Source organism: Oncorhynchus clarkii, chromosome 15 (assembly GCF_045791955.1).
Source record: "Oncorhynchus clarkii lewisi isolate Uvic-CL-2024 chromosome 15, UVic_Ocla_1.0, whole genome shotgun sequence".
Lineage (NCBI taxonomy): Eukaryota > Metazoa > Chordata > Actinopteri > Salmoniformes > Salmonidae > Oncorhynchus > Oncorhynchus clarkii.
This window is the reverse complement of record NC_092161.1, coordinates 30,789,728-30,804,616: the sequence shown is the minus strand read 5'-3', so window position 1 is coordinate 30,804,616 and position 14,889 is coordinate 30,789,728. Positions and strand designations below refer to the sequence as shown.

At 40.6% G+C, this 14,889-nt stretch overlaps 2 protein-coding genes and 1 non-coding gene across 3 annotated transcripts in view; 2 read left to right on the top strand and 1 right to left on the bottom strand.

The window, feature by feature from the left end:
* LOC139367202 (myosin VIIA and Rab interacting protein b) overlaps positions 1-3,134 on the top strand; it is a 164,947-nt gene extending 161,813 nt beyond the window's left edge. The window contains exon 17 of the mRNA XM_071105370.1: positions 175-3,134. Coding sequence (XP_070961471.1) covers positions 175-215 — 41 coding nt within the window. The 3' untranslated portion in view covers positions 216-3,134. The remainder of the gene's footprint in view (positions 1-174) is intronic.
* On the top strand, positions 2,649-2,725 carry trnaa-ugc (transfer RNA alanine (anticodon UGC)). The gene has a single exon. It is a non-coding gene; the product is annotated as a tRNA-Ala (tRNA).
* Positions 3,135-3,823: 689 nt separating the features above from the next.
* On the bottom strand, positions 3,824-8,039 carry LOC139366772 (prolactin releasing hormone 2). The gene is made up of 3 exons (XM_071104476.1): positions 7,982-8,039; positions 7,507-7,701; positions 3,824-4,087 (listed from the first exon to the last, which is right to left on the bottom strand). Exons 1-3 carry the CDS (start codon positions 8,037-8,039, stop codon positions 3,879-3,881), a joined length of 462 nt encoding a protein of 153 aa, XP_070960577.1. The 3' UTR covers positions 3,824-3,878.
* Positions 8,040-14,889: the final 6,850 nt, after the last annotated feature.

Genomic DNA, 14,889 nt, shown 5'->3' with positions numbered 1-14,889 from the left:
ATTAGGAAGGTGTTCCTAATGTTTTGTACACTCAGTGTATACGCAATGCAAACTACATTAATGGTTATGCTGTGTAATAGCTTCATTTGTCATTGTGACTATTGAATACACTCTTTAGCTACCTGAATAGCTCAAGTCATATATTTCTATATGTATTTCCTTGTTTTTCTCCAGATAAGGAGTCTGAGCAGCAGGTAACAGCACTTCATCCGTAGCGACAGACAGAAAGCACAAAGAGTCCCTCAGGGGCCCCGCGGGGTCTCTCCACTCCAGTGCCTTGATCCAGCGTCTGCCTTGGGCTATGCAGGGGCCAACACCTGCCCTGTGCACCCCACCCAGCGCTCTCCTCAGCCAGGCACGGCCCCATCCAGTCACCCCATGAATATCTCCAGACCCCCTTCCCTGCCTCCCCCAGCCCAGGACCGACTCATTCAACCCCTGTCCCAACCTACTCCATCAGACCCCTGGGCCTCATTCACTGTAATTACCACACCACAACGCCCACAACAGGGTGGTTTGATAGACGACGTGTCTCTGCCTTAAAATCAGCGAACGAACACTCCTCGCCGAGACAACTCACTGTCCTACTGTCAAAAGAAGACCTAACTTCAAAGTCCTTGTACAGAAAATAAGAAAACCTCTTGTCAGTCTTTTTTTTTTTCTAACTGTTTGCAAGGGTGTTGTAGGTGTTTGAAGATGTGAAAAACCATGTGAAAACTTCTGTGATGAATGTCCCAAAAGAGGCTGGACCATGTTTTATATTACTTGTTGTTTCTCTCACTGATGAAATGTCACGATGAATTGCCGAGCACCTACAGAACCTGTTCAATGTTGTTGTTGTATTATCATTTCTGTGTACAGACTCAAACGTAATCATTTCCTTGAACTAGCAGACAACAATCCTCATTCACGACGCTCTGGTCTGACGCGTTTTCGAATTTTGGATGAGAGGTTCACTTTAAAAAACATCTGGCGTCCTCTCCTGTTCCTTTAATTAATCATTTACACGAAGGTAACAGGTAAACACACCTCAATCTTTTCACGGGGGCGATTTTGAGACGAGCTCGTTACTCTAGCGCGTAGTTACCGTGTTTAGAGAAAGATTCACTACATTGCTCGGCCCACACAATGACAGTTTATGTCATGTCTGTTTTGTAAGGCCAAAATAACCGGTTGTGAGACTTTGGCATCTGTCTCCGGAGAGACCCAAGGCCAAAATAATGCAAGGCAAAATATTTAGTTACATGAACAAATAATGAAATGTTTATCACACAAATGGTCTACCTATTATATAAAGTATATGTAAAGCATTTATGAACCGAAAGAAATCCCGACATTAGAATAAATGGACACGTTTCTTAACAAAAACAAAAACATCTCTGTATGACATCTTCTCCGTTCTGTATTTTTTTTAAATGAATATGCTTCATTCTATAGCTAGAGGACTCCTGATATCTCCAGGAGTAATACATAAAATGTGTGTCTTTATCTGTTGTCTAGTACTGTCTTTTTGCTAGCTAGGGCCATCTACTTGATATCTGTCTTCCCAGTAGCATACTCGGGTGTGTGAACTGCTGACTGTTCATAACTTGCAGATGATGGTTGACACATTAACTAGGATTAAAGGACAGGGCGATTTGTGCGTGAATTAATACTCACACTCTGATTTATTTTCCTACTAGCACTGACATTGCTGATAGCGACTTTTTATTGAGGAAAAATACATGTACTATGACTGAGATATTTGGCTGTCCCAACTAGCTATCTGAAGAGCAATGCACTTAACTGTAAGTCTCTCTGGATAAGAGCGTCTACTAAATGACAAAAACGTCAAATGTATTTTTTTGCTTGTTATTTTTATGTTTCATTTGTTTCAGCTTTGTGGCCTTTATTTGGCATACATTTTGATTTCTCTCCTGTGCTCTATGGCTCCAAGAATTCATTGTACGTTGTGTTAAATATCTTGTAAAGATTTATACATAATGAAGCCTACTGGGCTTTATGACAAAATGCCATGAAAAGCATGATTTTATTTTTGTACTTTTGAAGATTGATTATTACGCAGTTCTTTTCACTAAAACAAAGTGGGCGGAAACCGGCCTAGGCTTTATTCTCCTCCTCTGAAAGGTTTTCTCATCAGTTAAGTCTGAAACCGTGTCATGTTTCCTTCTTCAAAGTGCTTTACATGTATGCCTGCATTAATTGTCGGAAAATGTGTGATTTTAATGGGGATGATGATATTCATATTCATGATAACGTGGGAGATGTGATAAATAGCAGTTGATGCAGTGTCTGGTATTACTCCAATGACCAAGGGGAGAGTCTGGAATGCCAGGCCTGTTTTTTATCAGCGTCTCAGAGTAGGAGTGCTGATCTAGGATCAGGCTTTCCCTGTCCATGTAACCATATTCATTGTGATCTACAACACAAAATGGATCCTAGATCAGCACTTCTACTCTTGAGATACTCTGAGAGGCCCTGGTCTTTATATTGAAAATATTAGATAGTATATTAATATAGAGGAGATGAAATACAGTGTTGAGGGATTCTGTTCCTTAGTAATTACAGGTAAAATAGTATGACGTTTGCGCTGGTTCAGGTTGTTACGTGCAGCTTGACCTTTCTTCAAGCCGCACCTATCAGGTGGGGGTCCTGTTGTGGCTCAGTTGGTAGAGCATGACACTTGCAATGCTAGGGTTGTGGGTTCAATTCCCACGGGGGACCAGTATGAAGTTGCTCTGGATAAGAGCGTCTAATAAACGACAATAAGAATAATATGTAACGCCCTGTACCGGAGCTAGTGACACAGGTTATTCCCATACCTATGGACTTCTGTTATATTTATATTATATTTGAACACTGTCCACTGGTAAGTCCTTCCATCCATCCTATGATCCCATTTTGCAGGTTATGCATATTGTTTCCTGTATGTCGTCGTTGTTCCTGGATGTGTGTTGTGTATCAACGCATGTTTCTGGTTTTAAATAGATGTACAAAATTCGAGAAGCACAGCCAAGGGGTTCATTATTATCAATGTCCTGTATTTTTCTATTGTAAAAAAATATATTTTATCTCACCTCCTAAGTTGTTTATATATATATAAATATATATATATATCCATATATATGTAAAAAAAAAAATGGATATGACATAAGATAATTGCCCAATCATAAACTTGATCCTTCTGTGTTGCCTGCGGGAGGCAGCCAGCTGTCTATGTTCCTAGTCCGCAGTGAAGTTCACTTTGCACACCTCTGATAGACTATTCACTCATATGCGCAATCGTTTGTTGCAGTCCATATCATGTGTCGGGGAAAAAATATTAAGACGCAAAAAATACAGATTCTCTATGTGCCAAATTGCTCTGATTGAGAAAAAGTGTAATACTGACTGAATAAAGTTTGCACCTGAATGACCTCTGGAGTTTCCTATCATTCCTAACCTTTGGGGATTAATGAAGTATGGTCTTACTTTAGGTTACAAAGAATATCCCTCACCAATGGTAAGAAAAACTGACCTGCTTATTCACCGAAAGGTTCAGATTTTGAGCAGCTTTATATTTCTCGTTTTAGACTTCCTGCTTTTTATTCAACAATAATTGGTCACGGCACCAATGTACCAAAAACATAGTCTGTTACTATCTTCATTTATTAATCAATATAGATTGCATTTCTCAGTATGTACCATACAGACTACAACTGGTCAGCCAGTTTAGAGGTCCCTAGACTAAGACATACTGTAGGCTTGAGAGCAAACCTTGAAAAGAAAGAAAGAATGACAGAAAGAAAAAGGAGATAGAGACAAAGACAATACTTGATTAAATAAAGACACGTTCACAGACACAGATGGTGGGGGCGGGCGAGCGGCCAAGCATGTTGTCATGGTAGCCAGTCGGCGTCCTCTCCGCTAAGTGTCTTCCCGATGTTCTCCTGGTTCCTGATGATGTCGAGGAGAATCTCCAGTGTGCTGACCATCGCCCCAGGGTGTCTGAGCCCTCCGCTGCCCCCTCCTCCGCTCTGCCTCTTCCCAAAACGCCCGATGGGCCTTACCCCACGCCCCACGTACCAGAATGGATCTATTTCTGGACCTGACAAAGACACAAGGGGTGAGTGGAAGTGTCAAGTTAAGGTTTGAGTAAACACTGAACAAAAATATCAATGCAGCATGTAAAGTGTTGGTCCCATGTTTCATGAGCTGAAATAAAAGATCCCAGATATTTTCGATACCACAAAAAAAGCTTATTTCTCTCAAATGTTTTTCACTAATTTGTTTACATTCCTGTTAGTGAGCATTTCTCCTTTTCCCAAGATAATCCATCCACCGTACAGGTGTGGCATATCAAGAAGCTGATTAAACAGCATGGTCATTACACAGGTGCAGCTTGTGCTGTGGACAATAAAAGGCCACTCTAAGATGTTCAATTTTGTCACACAACACAATGACACAGATGTCTCAAGTTTTTTGAGGGAGTGTGCAATTGGCATGCTGACTGCAGGAATGTCCAACAGAGCTGTTGCTAGAGAATTTAATGTTAATTTCTCTACCATAAGCCACCTCCAATGTCATTTTAGAAAGTGTGGCAGTACATCCAAACGGTCTCATAACCGCATACCAAGTTTAACCACGCCAGCCCAGGGCCTACACATCTGAGTATTTCTGTCTGTAATAAAGCCCTTTTGTGGGGAAAAAAATCATTCTGATTGGCTGGGCCTGGCTCCCCAGTGGGTGCCCCTATGAACCTCCCAGGCCCACCCGTGTGTGCACCCCTGCCCAGTCATTTGAAATCCATAGATTAGGGCCAAATGAATTTATTTCAATTGACTGATTTCCTTATATGAACTGTAACTCAGTAAAATCTTTGAAATTGTTGTATGTTGTGTTTATATTTTTGTTCAGTATATATACATTTGTGGCCAAAAATATTGGCACCCTTACACATTATTCAAGTAACTCACAATGTTCCCTAAAAATAAGTTGAAATTGAACAAAGTATTTGGTCTCCACAATTATTTATTTCACTGTTAATATTACAGAACCTTTGTTTTTTATTCTGAACTTAATATATCCATTTAAATCAGAAAATAAACAGAAATGACATTGAAATAATTATTGACACCCTAGACTTAATATTTGGTAGCACAGCCTTTGGTCAAAATAACTGCAATCAAGTGCTTCCTATAGTCATTGATGAGCTTCCTGAACCTCTGTACTGGCAGTTTGGCCCACTCCTCTTGTGCAAACTTCTCCAGTTCTCTCAGATTTGAAGGGTGCCTTCTCCCAACTGCTGTTTTCAGGTCTTTCCACAAGTTTTCAATGGGATTTAGATCTGGACTCATTGCTGGCCACTTCAGAACAGTCAAGTGGTTTGTCTTGAACCATTTCTGGGTTCTTTTTGAAGTGTGTTTGGGGTCTATGTCCTGCCATCAATGTCCTGCCATGCACAGGTTCAAGGCACCCAGTGCCAGAGGCAGCAAAGCAAGCCCAAAACATAATTGAACCTCCTCCATGTTTGGCTGTAGGGAAGATGTTATTTTCTTTGAAAGCTCAATTTTGTTTTAGAGTTGCTTTAGACAATTCTATGGTTTTCTTTCTTTTGTCCATGCTCGTTGCGGCACACACAGTGACACACAACAGGAGAATGAGTCCTTTCCTCTATTCAAACTGGTTGAATAAGTGATTTTTATACTGCAGACACCTTCAACTCACCACAGGTGAGTTCAATTCTAAAGGTAATGAGAATCACCTGATTGAAATTATTTCTAACTACTTCTAGAAGTTGTCGTCCGGGCCATTTTAGGATTTCTTTGTGGAATTTGCTAAGATTTAGTAAATTATTCCGTTTTTTTTGTTGTAGTTCAACTGCACACCGAAGACATACATTTGTGGATACCAAAGTATGTTTTAATTTCAACCGTTTTCTGGAAGAAATGGTGCATTATTTGAAAAAGGGTGCCAATAGTTTTGGCCACGACTGTACATATACAAGAATGTGCTCGCACTAACAGACAGACAGAGCCCCCCCCTCCACAAAGTACACAGTTGTACCGTTATGCGTAAACAGTAGTCACACCTAATACCCATCATATTGCTGATTCATAACTAGTGATAATGCTCTAAAGGACCAGGTTATTATTGTTCATATCATGTTATTGTCCATACCAATACCATGAAATGTGGGATGAACATTGTGCATGAACAATACATGTTTTTGTTAGGCTATTGGTATGAACAATAACCTGGTATGAACAGCAATACCATTTCTTGTTAGGTTATAGAATAACCTGGTATGAACAATATCTTTACTTGGTATAAGGCTACTGGCATAAACAATAACCTGTTATGAACAATACCATTTAGGCTATTGGTGTGAACAATAACCTGGTATGAACAATAACCTGGTATGAACAATATTATTTTAGGCTATTGGTGTGAACAATAACCTGGTATGAACAATAACCTGGTATGAACAATAGTATTTTAGGCTATTGGTATGAACAATAACCTGGTATGAACAATACCATTTTAGGCTATTGGTGTGAACAATAACCTGGTATGAACAATAACCTGGTATGAACAATACCATTTTAGGCTATTGGTGTGAAAAATAACCTGGTATGAACAATAACCTGGTATGAACAATAACATTTTAAGCTATTGGTGTGAACAATAACCTGGTATGAACAATAACATTTTAAGCTATTGGTATGAACAATACCATTTTACGCTATTGGTATGAAAAATACAATTTTAAGCTATTGGTATGAACAATGCCATTTTAGGCTATTGGTATGAACAATACCATTTTAGGCTATTGGTATGAACAATACCATTTTAAGCTATTGGTATGAACAATACCATTTTAAACTATTGGTATGAACAATACCATTTTAGGCTATTGGTATGAACAATACCATTTTAAGCTATTGGTATGAACAATACCATTTTAGGCTATTGGTATGAACAATAACCTGAAAGTGGATGTCACCTTTTCATCAGGCAGTGGAGGTCCATTACTGGGTTTTGATGATCATTTTTAGGCAACACTTTAGTCTTCTATGAAGATTTTAGGATTTATAAGTCAAGTAAACTGTGAATGTTTCATTTATGAATACCATATCAATCATTAAAAAACATGTTCAAATCCATAACTAAGATGTTGAAAATCTAGATGATATTACAAATGAACAAAATGTTTTTTTTTTTTTTTGCATAATTATAAATTATATCACATTAACAGTGGTGTGTTACATTCAAAAGTATTACATTTGTTAATTATGATTAAATGTTTTGATGGACAAATTCTACAACCCTTTTATTAACCACTTGTAATAGGTTTGAAATTGAATTTTTAAAGTTTTTTTTATTATAACACAAAGAAATGTATACAAAATAATGTGTGAAATCCTATGTGTAATATCCAATGTGTCACCAATGTCACCTTTCAAAATCAAATCCAATTAAGACAAATCATTCACTTATTCGAAAATAAAACGTGTTTCAACTTACTTCTGTTGTCGACATTGTGAACGATGTGAAAGTCGTGCTCCACGGTGGTACTGTGAACGCAGGTGACCGTCGTGGAAAGCAGCAACAGAATCGTGAGCGCAGCCATCAGCCAGCGGGACCCCAGGACGCACTCTCTCACCATCACTGGGCACGCAGCTGTAGTCTCAGGTGTCATTGTGGATGGACGGCAAGGCACTGCACATGGTCCGTTGTGTTTTTAAAATGACATAAAGGTAAAGATAAATAATTAAACCCGACTTTAGACTTGTGTCAATGTAATCTTGCCATATACTTTGAATTAGCCTAGTTCTTGCGTAATTGCGCACCAATGTGTAATTTTAGAACATACATATACCAGCGAACGATCTACTCTAACACAAGGCTAACTAATAGCTCAATAAATACGTAATAATCCTAAATATATGTTCACTTTTTATACATAAAAGTGGAGAGCACACAACCAGTTTCAACTTACCGTAAACGTTGGTAGCTTGTGGGTCGGTGGAGAGTTTTCCTCGTGCCAGGTTATTCATTAGCGGAAATGGTGTGAGCGCGAATTTATATATTCCGGACTGCCCATCTTAAATGATGACTCAAGAACGTCTGTCAGATAGGATACTCCGGTTGATATCGTCAGCACCACCACTTCCTCCCCATCCCCCCTTCTTGCAAATCCCCTTATCCTTTAAGAATGGGGCGTTTGGGTTGCAGTTTTCCTGGTCCATGGCACGCCGCGGTGCACTCCATCAAGGAGTCAATGACATGTGGACAACATTAACTTAGTTAGTAGACTCCTGCTTTGGGGACCTTTACTTCGGGTACAAGACAGTGAACCAGAGCTGTGGAGGCGGGTATGCGTCAATCATTTTGATTAGTATCGACAAGTCCTACTGTTGTCATAGCACCAACCAGATAGTGGAAAACAGATCACTGAGTATCATGTTCATTGAATGAACTTGTATATGTCTAATAAAATTCACTCGTATTGTAATTCATTATAGGTTATTGAAATCTAGAACATTGGACAGTTACTTCAATGCAACATGGTACACGTTTATGTTGCCTACGTTCTTTAGTAATGTGCAATATTCACATGCATTAACAAATGGATGAAAACTCAAGTACAACACTTGAGTGATCAAATAGAGTGATATTCTTTTGCATGTGGGGTCAATGAGTTTGCACAGTTCATGTCCAAACATCCCTGACACAGCTAGGTCAGAGAGATGAGTCACAGGTGACAGTCCGGTTGAGGGGAAATTCAGAGTGAAATGTCAAAAAGGTGATAGCAGCTTTGGCGTGAGGCCCATGACTACACTTGTCTAAAAAAAATAGTGCATTCAAGAAACTTAAACTGTTCTTTGGCTGTCCCAATGCAGGTAGAGCCCTTTTTGCGTTCCATGTAGAACCCTTTCCATAGATGGTTTGACATGGAACCCAAAAGGGTTCTATCTGGAACCAAAAAAGTTATCCTATGGGGACAGCCAAATAACCCCTTTGGAAACCTTTTTTCTAAAGAGTTTAGGTCCAGTGAGAGGATATCTAAATACAGATGATATATACAGTGTACAATACCAGTCAAACGTTTGGACACAACTACTCATTCAAGGGTTTTTCATTATTTTGTACTATTTTCTACATTGTAGAATAATAGTGAAGACATCTAAACTATGAAATAACACATATGGAATCATGTAGTTACCAAAAAAGAGTTAAACACATCAAAATAGATTTTAGATTCTTCAAAGTAGGCACACTTTGCATTGATGACAGTTTTGCACACTCTTGGCATTCTTTCAACCAGCTTCATGAGGAATGCTTTTTCAATAGTCTTGAAGGAGTTCCTACATATGCTGAGAATTTGTTGGCTGCTTTTCCTTCATTCTGTAGTCCAACTCATCCCAAACCATCTCAATTGGGTTGAGTTCGGGTGATTGTGGAGGCCAGGCCATCTAATGCAGCACTCCATCACTCTTCTTCTTGGTCAAATAGCCCTTACACAGTCTGGAGGTGTGTTTTGGGTCATTGTCCTGTTGAAAAACAGATAGTTCCACTAAGCGCAACCAGATGGGATGGCGTATTGCTGCCGAATGTTGTGGTAGCCATGCTGGTTAAGTGTGCCTTTAAATAAATCACAGACAGTGACACCAGCAAAGCACCCCACACCATTACACCTCCTCCTCCATGCTTCACGGTGGGAACCACACGCGGAGATCATCCGTTCTACTCTGGGTCTCACAGAGACAGGCGGTTGGAACCAAAAAACTCACATTTGGAATCATCAGACCACAGGACAGATGTCTAATGTCCATTGCTCGTGTTTCTTGGCCCAAGCAAGTCTATTCTTCTTATTGGTGTCCTTTAGTAGTGGTTTCTTTGCAGCAAAATTGAGCATGAAGGCCTGATTCACGCAGTCTCCTCTGAACAGTTGATGTTGAGATGTGTCTGTTACTTGAACTCTGTGAGGTGCAATCTGAGGTGCAGTTACAGTAATTGCCTATTTTTGAGGCTAGTAACTCTAATGAACTTACCCTCTGCAGCAGAGGTACCTCGGGTTCTTCCTTTCCTGTGGCGGTCCTCATGAGAGCCAGTTTCATCGTTGTTGATGGTTTTTGTGACTACACTTGAAGAAACGTTCAAAGTTCTTGAAATTGTCCATTTTGACTGACATTCATGTCTTAAAGAGATGATGGACTGTTGTTTCTCTTTGCTTATTTGAGCCGTTCTTGCCATAATATGGACTTGGTATTTTACCAAATAGGGCCATCTTCTGTATACCACCACTACCTTGTCACCTTGTCACAACACAACTAATTGTCTCAAACGCATTAAGAAGGAAAGAAATTCCACAAACTAACTGTTAACATCTTTTAACACACCTGTTAATTAAATGCATTCCAGATGACTACCTCATGAAGCTGGTTGATGGAATGTCAAGAGTGTGCAAAGCTGTCATCAAGGCAAAGGGTGGCTACTTTGAAGAATCTCAAATATAAAATATATTTTGATTTGTTAAACACTTTTTTGGTTACTACATGGTTCCATATGTGTTATTTTATAGCTTTGATGTCTTCACTACTATTCTACAATGTAGAAAATAGTACAAATAAAGAAAAACCCTTGAATTAGTAGGTCAAGAAGCTGATTAAACAGCATCATCATTATACAGGTGCATCTTGTGCTTAGGACAATAAAAGGCCACTCTAAAATGTGCAGTTTTGTCACACAACACAATGTCACAGATCTCTCAAGTTTTTTTGGGGGGGAGGGGAGTGCAATTGGCATGCTGACTGCAGGAATGTCCACCAGAGCTGTTGCCATAGAATTTAATGTTCATTTCTCTACCATAAGCCACCTCCAACCTCGTTTTTGAGAATTTTGCACTACGTTCAACTGGCCTCACAACCGCAGACCACTTGTAACCACGATAGCCCAGGACCTCCACATCCGGCTTCTTCACCTGCGGGATCGTCTGAGACCAGACACCCTGAAGGAACTGTGGGTTTGCACAACCTAAGAATTTCTGCACAAACTGTCAGAAACCGTCTCAGGGAAGCTCATCTGTGTGCTTGTCGTCCTCACCAGGGTATTGACCTGACTGCCGTTCAGCGTCGTTTCCGAATTTAGTGGGCAAATGCTCACCTTTGATGACCACTGGCACGCTGGAGAAGTGTGCTCTTCACGAATGAATCCCGGTTTCAACTTTACCGGGTGGATGGCAGATGTCGTGTATGGCGTTGTGTGGGTGAACGGTTTGCTGATGTCAACATTGTGAACAGAGAGCCCCATGGTGGCGGTGGGGTTATGGTATGGGCAGACATAAGCTAAGGCCAAAAAACACAATTGCATTTTATTGATGGCAATTTGAATGCACAGCAATACCGTGACGAGATCCTGAGGCCCATTGTTGTGACATTCATCCGCCGCCACCACCTCATGTTTCATCATGATAATGCACGGCCCCATGTCACAAGGATCTGTACACAATTCCCTGAAGCTAAAAATGTCCCAATTCTACCATGGCCTGCGTGCTCACCAGACTTATCACCCATTGAGCATGTTTAGGATGCTCTGGGTTGATGTGTACGACAGCACGTTCCAGTTCCTGACAATATCCAGCAACTTCGCACAGCCATTGAAGAGGAGTGGGACAACATTCCACAGGCTACAATAAACAGCCTGAACAACTTCATAAAAAAATATATATATTATTTAACGAGGCAAGTCAGTTATGAACAAATTCTTATTTACAATGACGGCATACTCCGGCCAAACCCTCCTCTAGACCGGAAAATGCTGGGCCAATTGTGCGCCGCCCTATGGGACTCCCGATGACGGCCGGTTGTGATACAGCCCGGGACCGAACCAGGGTCTGTAGTGATGCCTCTAGCACTGAGATGCAGTGCCTTAGAGCACTGTGCCACCGCTGTGCCACTCGGGGGCTAAAGGAGATGTGTCCTATTTATGCGAAGGAGATGTGTCACGCTGCATGAGGGGGTCACACCAGATACTGACTGGTTTTCTGATCCATGCCTCTACCTTTTTTTTAAGGTATCTGTGACCAAAAGATGCATATCTTTATTCCCAGTCATGTGAAATCCATAGATTAGGGCCAATTGAATTGATTTAAATTGACTGATCCTTCTAGGAACTGTAACTCTGTAAAATCTTTGAAATTGTTGCGTGTCGCTTTTCAATTTTTGTTCAGGGTAAAAAAAAGACACTGCTGGCACCCCTTAATCAAATCTTATTGGTGCAATTTGTAAGAAACAAATCTGCAAACAGAAAAACGGCCAAGAAAACTGTCACAATTCATAAGCACATCAATTGAGAGAGTGGCATTATTCATAATTCCATCCTCTTCATTCAAAACTCCTGGTGGATATTGTAGTACGTCATTGGCCTGTTTAGTATGGGTGAGGCACGGTTCATTTGGGGGGATGCAGTTTGGTTCTCCTCCATAGATTAGGACAGCCATTATTGCCCTGTTGAAGAGGATCAGATGCCGTGATGTAAGTAAGAGTTCACCCAACAAGAGAGGATGGCTGTGCTAATGACTAAATTACTGCCCGAGGGTGTATATAATCATGACTCGGATGTGCCGCCGGAGACCAAATTGAGGCTTAATGCTTGAAGATGCATATTGCATATTATTGATTTATGGCGAGGAGCTCTCATTTTCAACAGAACAAATATTAGACACTTCCACCAGATGCTCAACCCCTATCAGATTTTTCCCAATATTCAAGCTTCTGGGCTAAATGTATTTGAGGTGTGTCCAGTATATTCTCACCATACCATTTTAAACTGTATTGAACTGCTGTAAATTATTCATATTTCTTTGCTCTTCCAAAATATGAGGCCATCATTTTACTAATAAAATAGGACTTATCTATTATGTCAGAACCAAGGAGCAGCAGAATACCGCTTTACATCCACAAATATCACACACACAAATAGCTCAAAGAACATATGCACATGCTATGACCTGCGTTCCGTATCGACCCCGTTCTGGATCCGGTCCGCCAGTTGAGTACGGAGGATATACAGTATGTTGTGCCCCTTAAAATGTGTGTGCTTAGCATGAGAAACATGAGCTTAGATGGATCTTCAGGTTGATCCCTGATAATCTAACACTACTGCCTTTCTCTACCACTCTGGGCTAAAGACGTCATAGGCCTCTCTCAACGTTTGGAAAAATCCTCCAAATCCTGCCTCAACGAGTCTTACCACACACACACTCACTGCGTATTAATTAAGTCAGAATGTCACATAGCAGTCTCATTAACCCATGCTGTGTGTCTGACAACACTATAGGAGAGGCTACAGCTGTGGAAGGATAGCGAAAACGCACCGTGTGAAATCCGAGGCCACGTTCCAAATGGCACCCTATTCCCTTTATAGGGATCTGGTCAAAAGTAGTGCACTTTATAGGGAATAGGGTGCCATTTGGGACACACAGCCAAGACTCTTGGCCCAGCAGTGTCATCTTGACTGAAATGACCATGAACATACTATTGGCTCCCTCATCTACATTTGCTGCTTGTGTGGTGAGAAAGAGGAGAGCGATTCAAATCCAGGATAACACTCAGATTATCATTTTCGAGATCCCTGATCAGAACGTCCACTCCGAGAAATCATCTAAGGTATAGATTGTATTGATCTTTGGACTAGGACAAATCCTCACATATCCACAGTACTGCACATTAGGAATGTGATTAAAAGAAATCAGCTAAAATGCAATTCCACGTAATTCCAGCATTTATAATTATTTCATGATAGATCATAAGACGTATGTTCTGCTCACATACAGAGAAATCTGCTTTCTACTGGTGTTGAATTACTTTCTACTGGTGTTGAATTTCACTATTACGGTGTTAGGCAGGCTGTCTTAACATGGACACCCTTCACTATAGGAATTTCTTAGTTGACTGAGGAAACCTTGCTTGCAGGATGATTAAGTGTCGGTGGACTAAGACTCAAGGTCTAAATCATTTCCGTTTATGCCATGTTGTTTTTGTTATTGAGACTGACCATAAATCGTGGCCTACACAAAGAGTGGGCAGAGGTCCACCATTGATCTTCTCTGGTTTCCCCAGTCTAGAACGGCAGCTTTCCTTACAGCTAGTTCCAATGACCAATTATTTGCTGCTAACTGATGGTGTTTGTTTCGTGGGGGTGCTGGTGTATCAGATTCAACAGGATATTATAAAGTATGGAAACACTATCAGTATATGGTCTGATGGGATTGAAAGCACAAGAAACTGCTACTTGCTTGAAAGTCATGCTGCTAAGGCTGGGATTCAATCCGATCAGCAGTAGATCCGCTTAAAAGCGCAGTGGACAATCAAAGGTAATTTCCGATTGAGCCAATATTTGCAGCGTTTACCATGAATAACCTTGGGTAGTGTCATTTTCTTATTTGAATGATGAAAATAATGTTGAAAATGAAATCAGTTTGAACAGGTACAGAGAAGGTGCCTGTGTTGAACAACGATTACACATTGATGTTCCACTTGGCTGAGGCAGAGAACAGAGTAGCAGGGAGTTTATCACGCCTGTAAAAACAACACGATTTGACCAAATACATTTCTCTCACCTTTACATCAGTGGCCCAGTGGAAAAGGCATCAATCAGCCTGGGGATTGTGGGTTCAAGTCCCACCTAGGTTGATTCGATTCTGCTTGTTTTTCAATGAGTATACCATTAATCAATGGCAAATTACTGTTGAGTACTTTGGTTCTAACTCCCAATTTATAATTGCACAGATCCCTATCTCCATCAGATCACTATCCCCATCAGATCCCTATCCCCATCAGATCCCTATCCCCATCAGATCCCTATCCCCATCAGATCACTATCCCCATCAGATCCCTATCCCCA

What these genes read in the sequence shown, in the direction of transcription:
- LOC139366772 (XM_071104476.1), bottom strand. Translation starts at nt 8,039, where the DNA reads ATGAATAACCTGGCACGAGGAAAACTCTCCACCGACCCACAAGCTACC. An exon ending in ACAAGCTACCAACGTTTACG is followed by an intron (nt 7,702 to 7,981) that starts GTAAGTTGAAAC and finishes GACCATGTGCAG; the next exon opens with TGCCTTGCCGTCCATCCACA. An exon ending in TCACAATGTCGACAACAGAA is followed by an intron (nt 4,088 to 7,506) that starts GTAAGTTGAAAC and finishes TGTCTTTGTCAG; the next exon opens with GTCCAGAAATAGATCCATTC.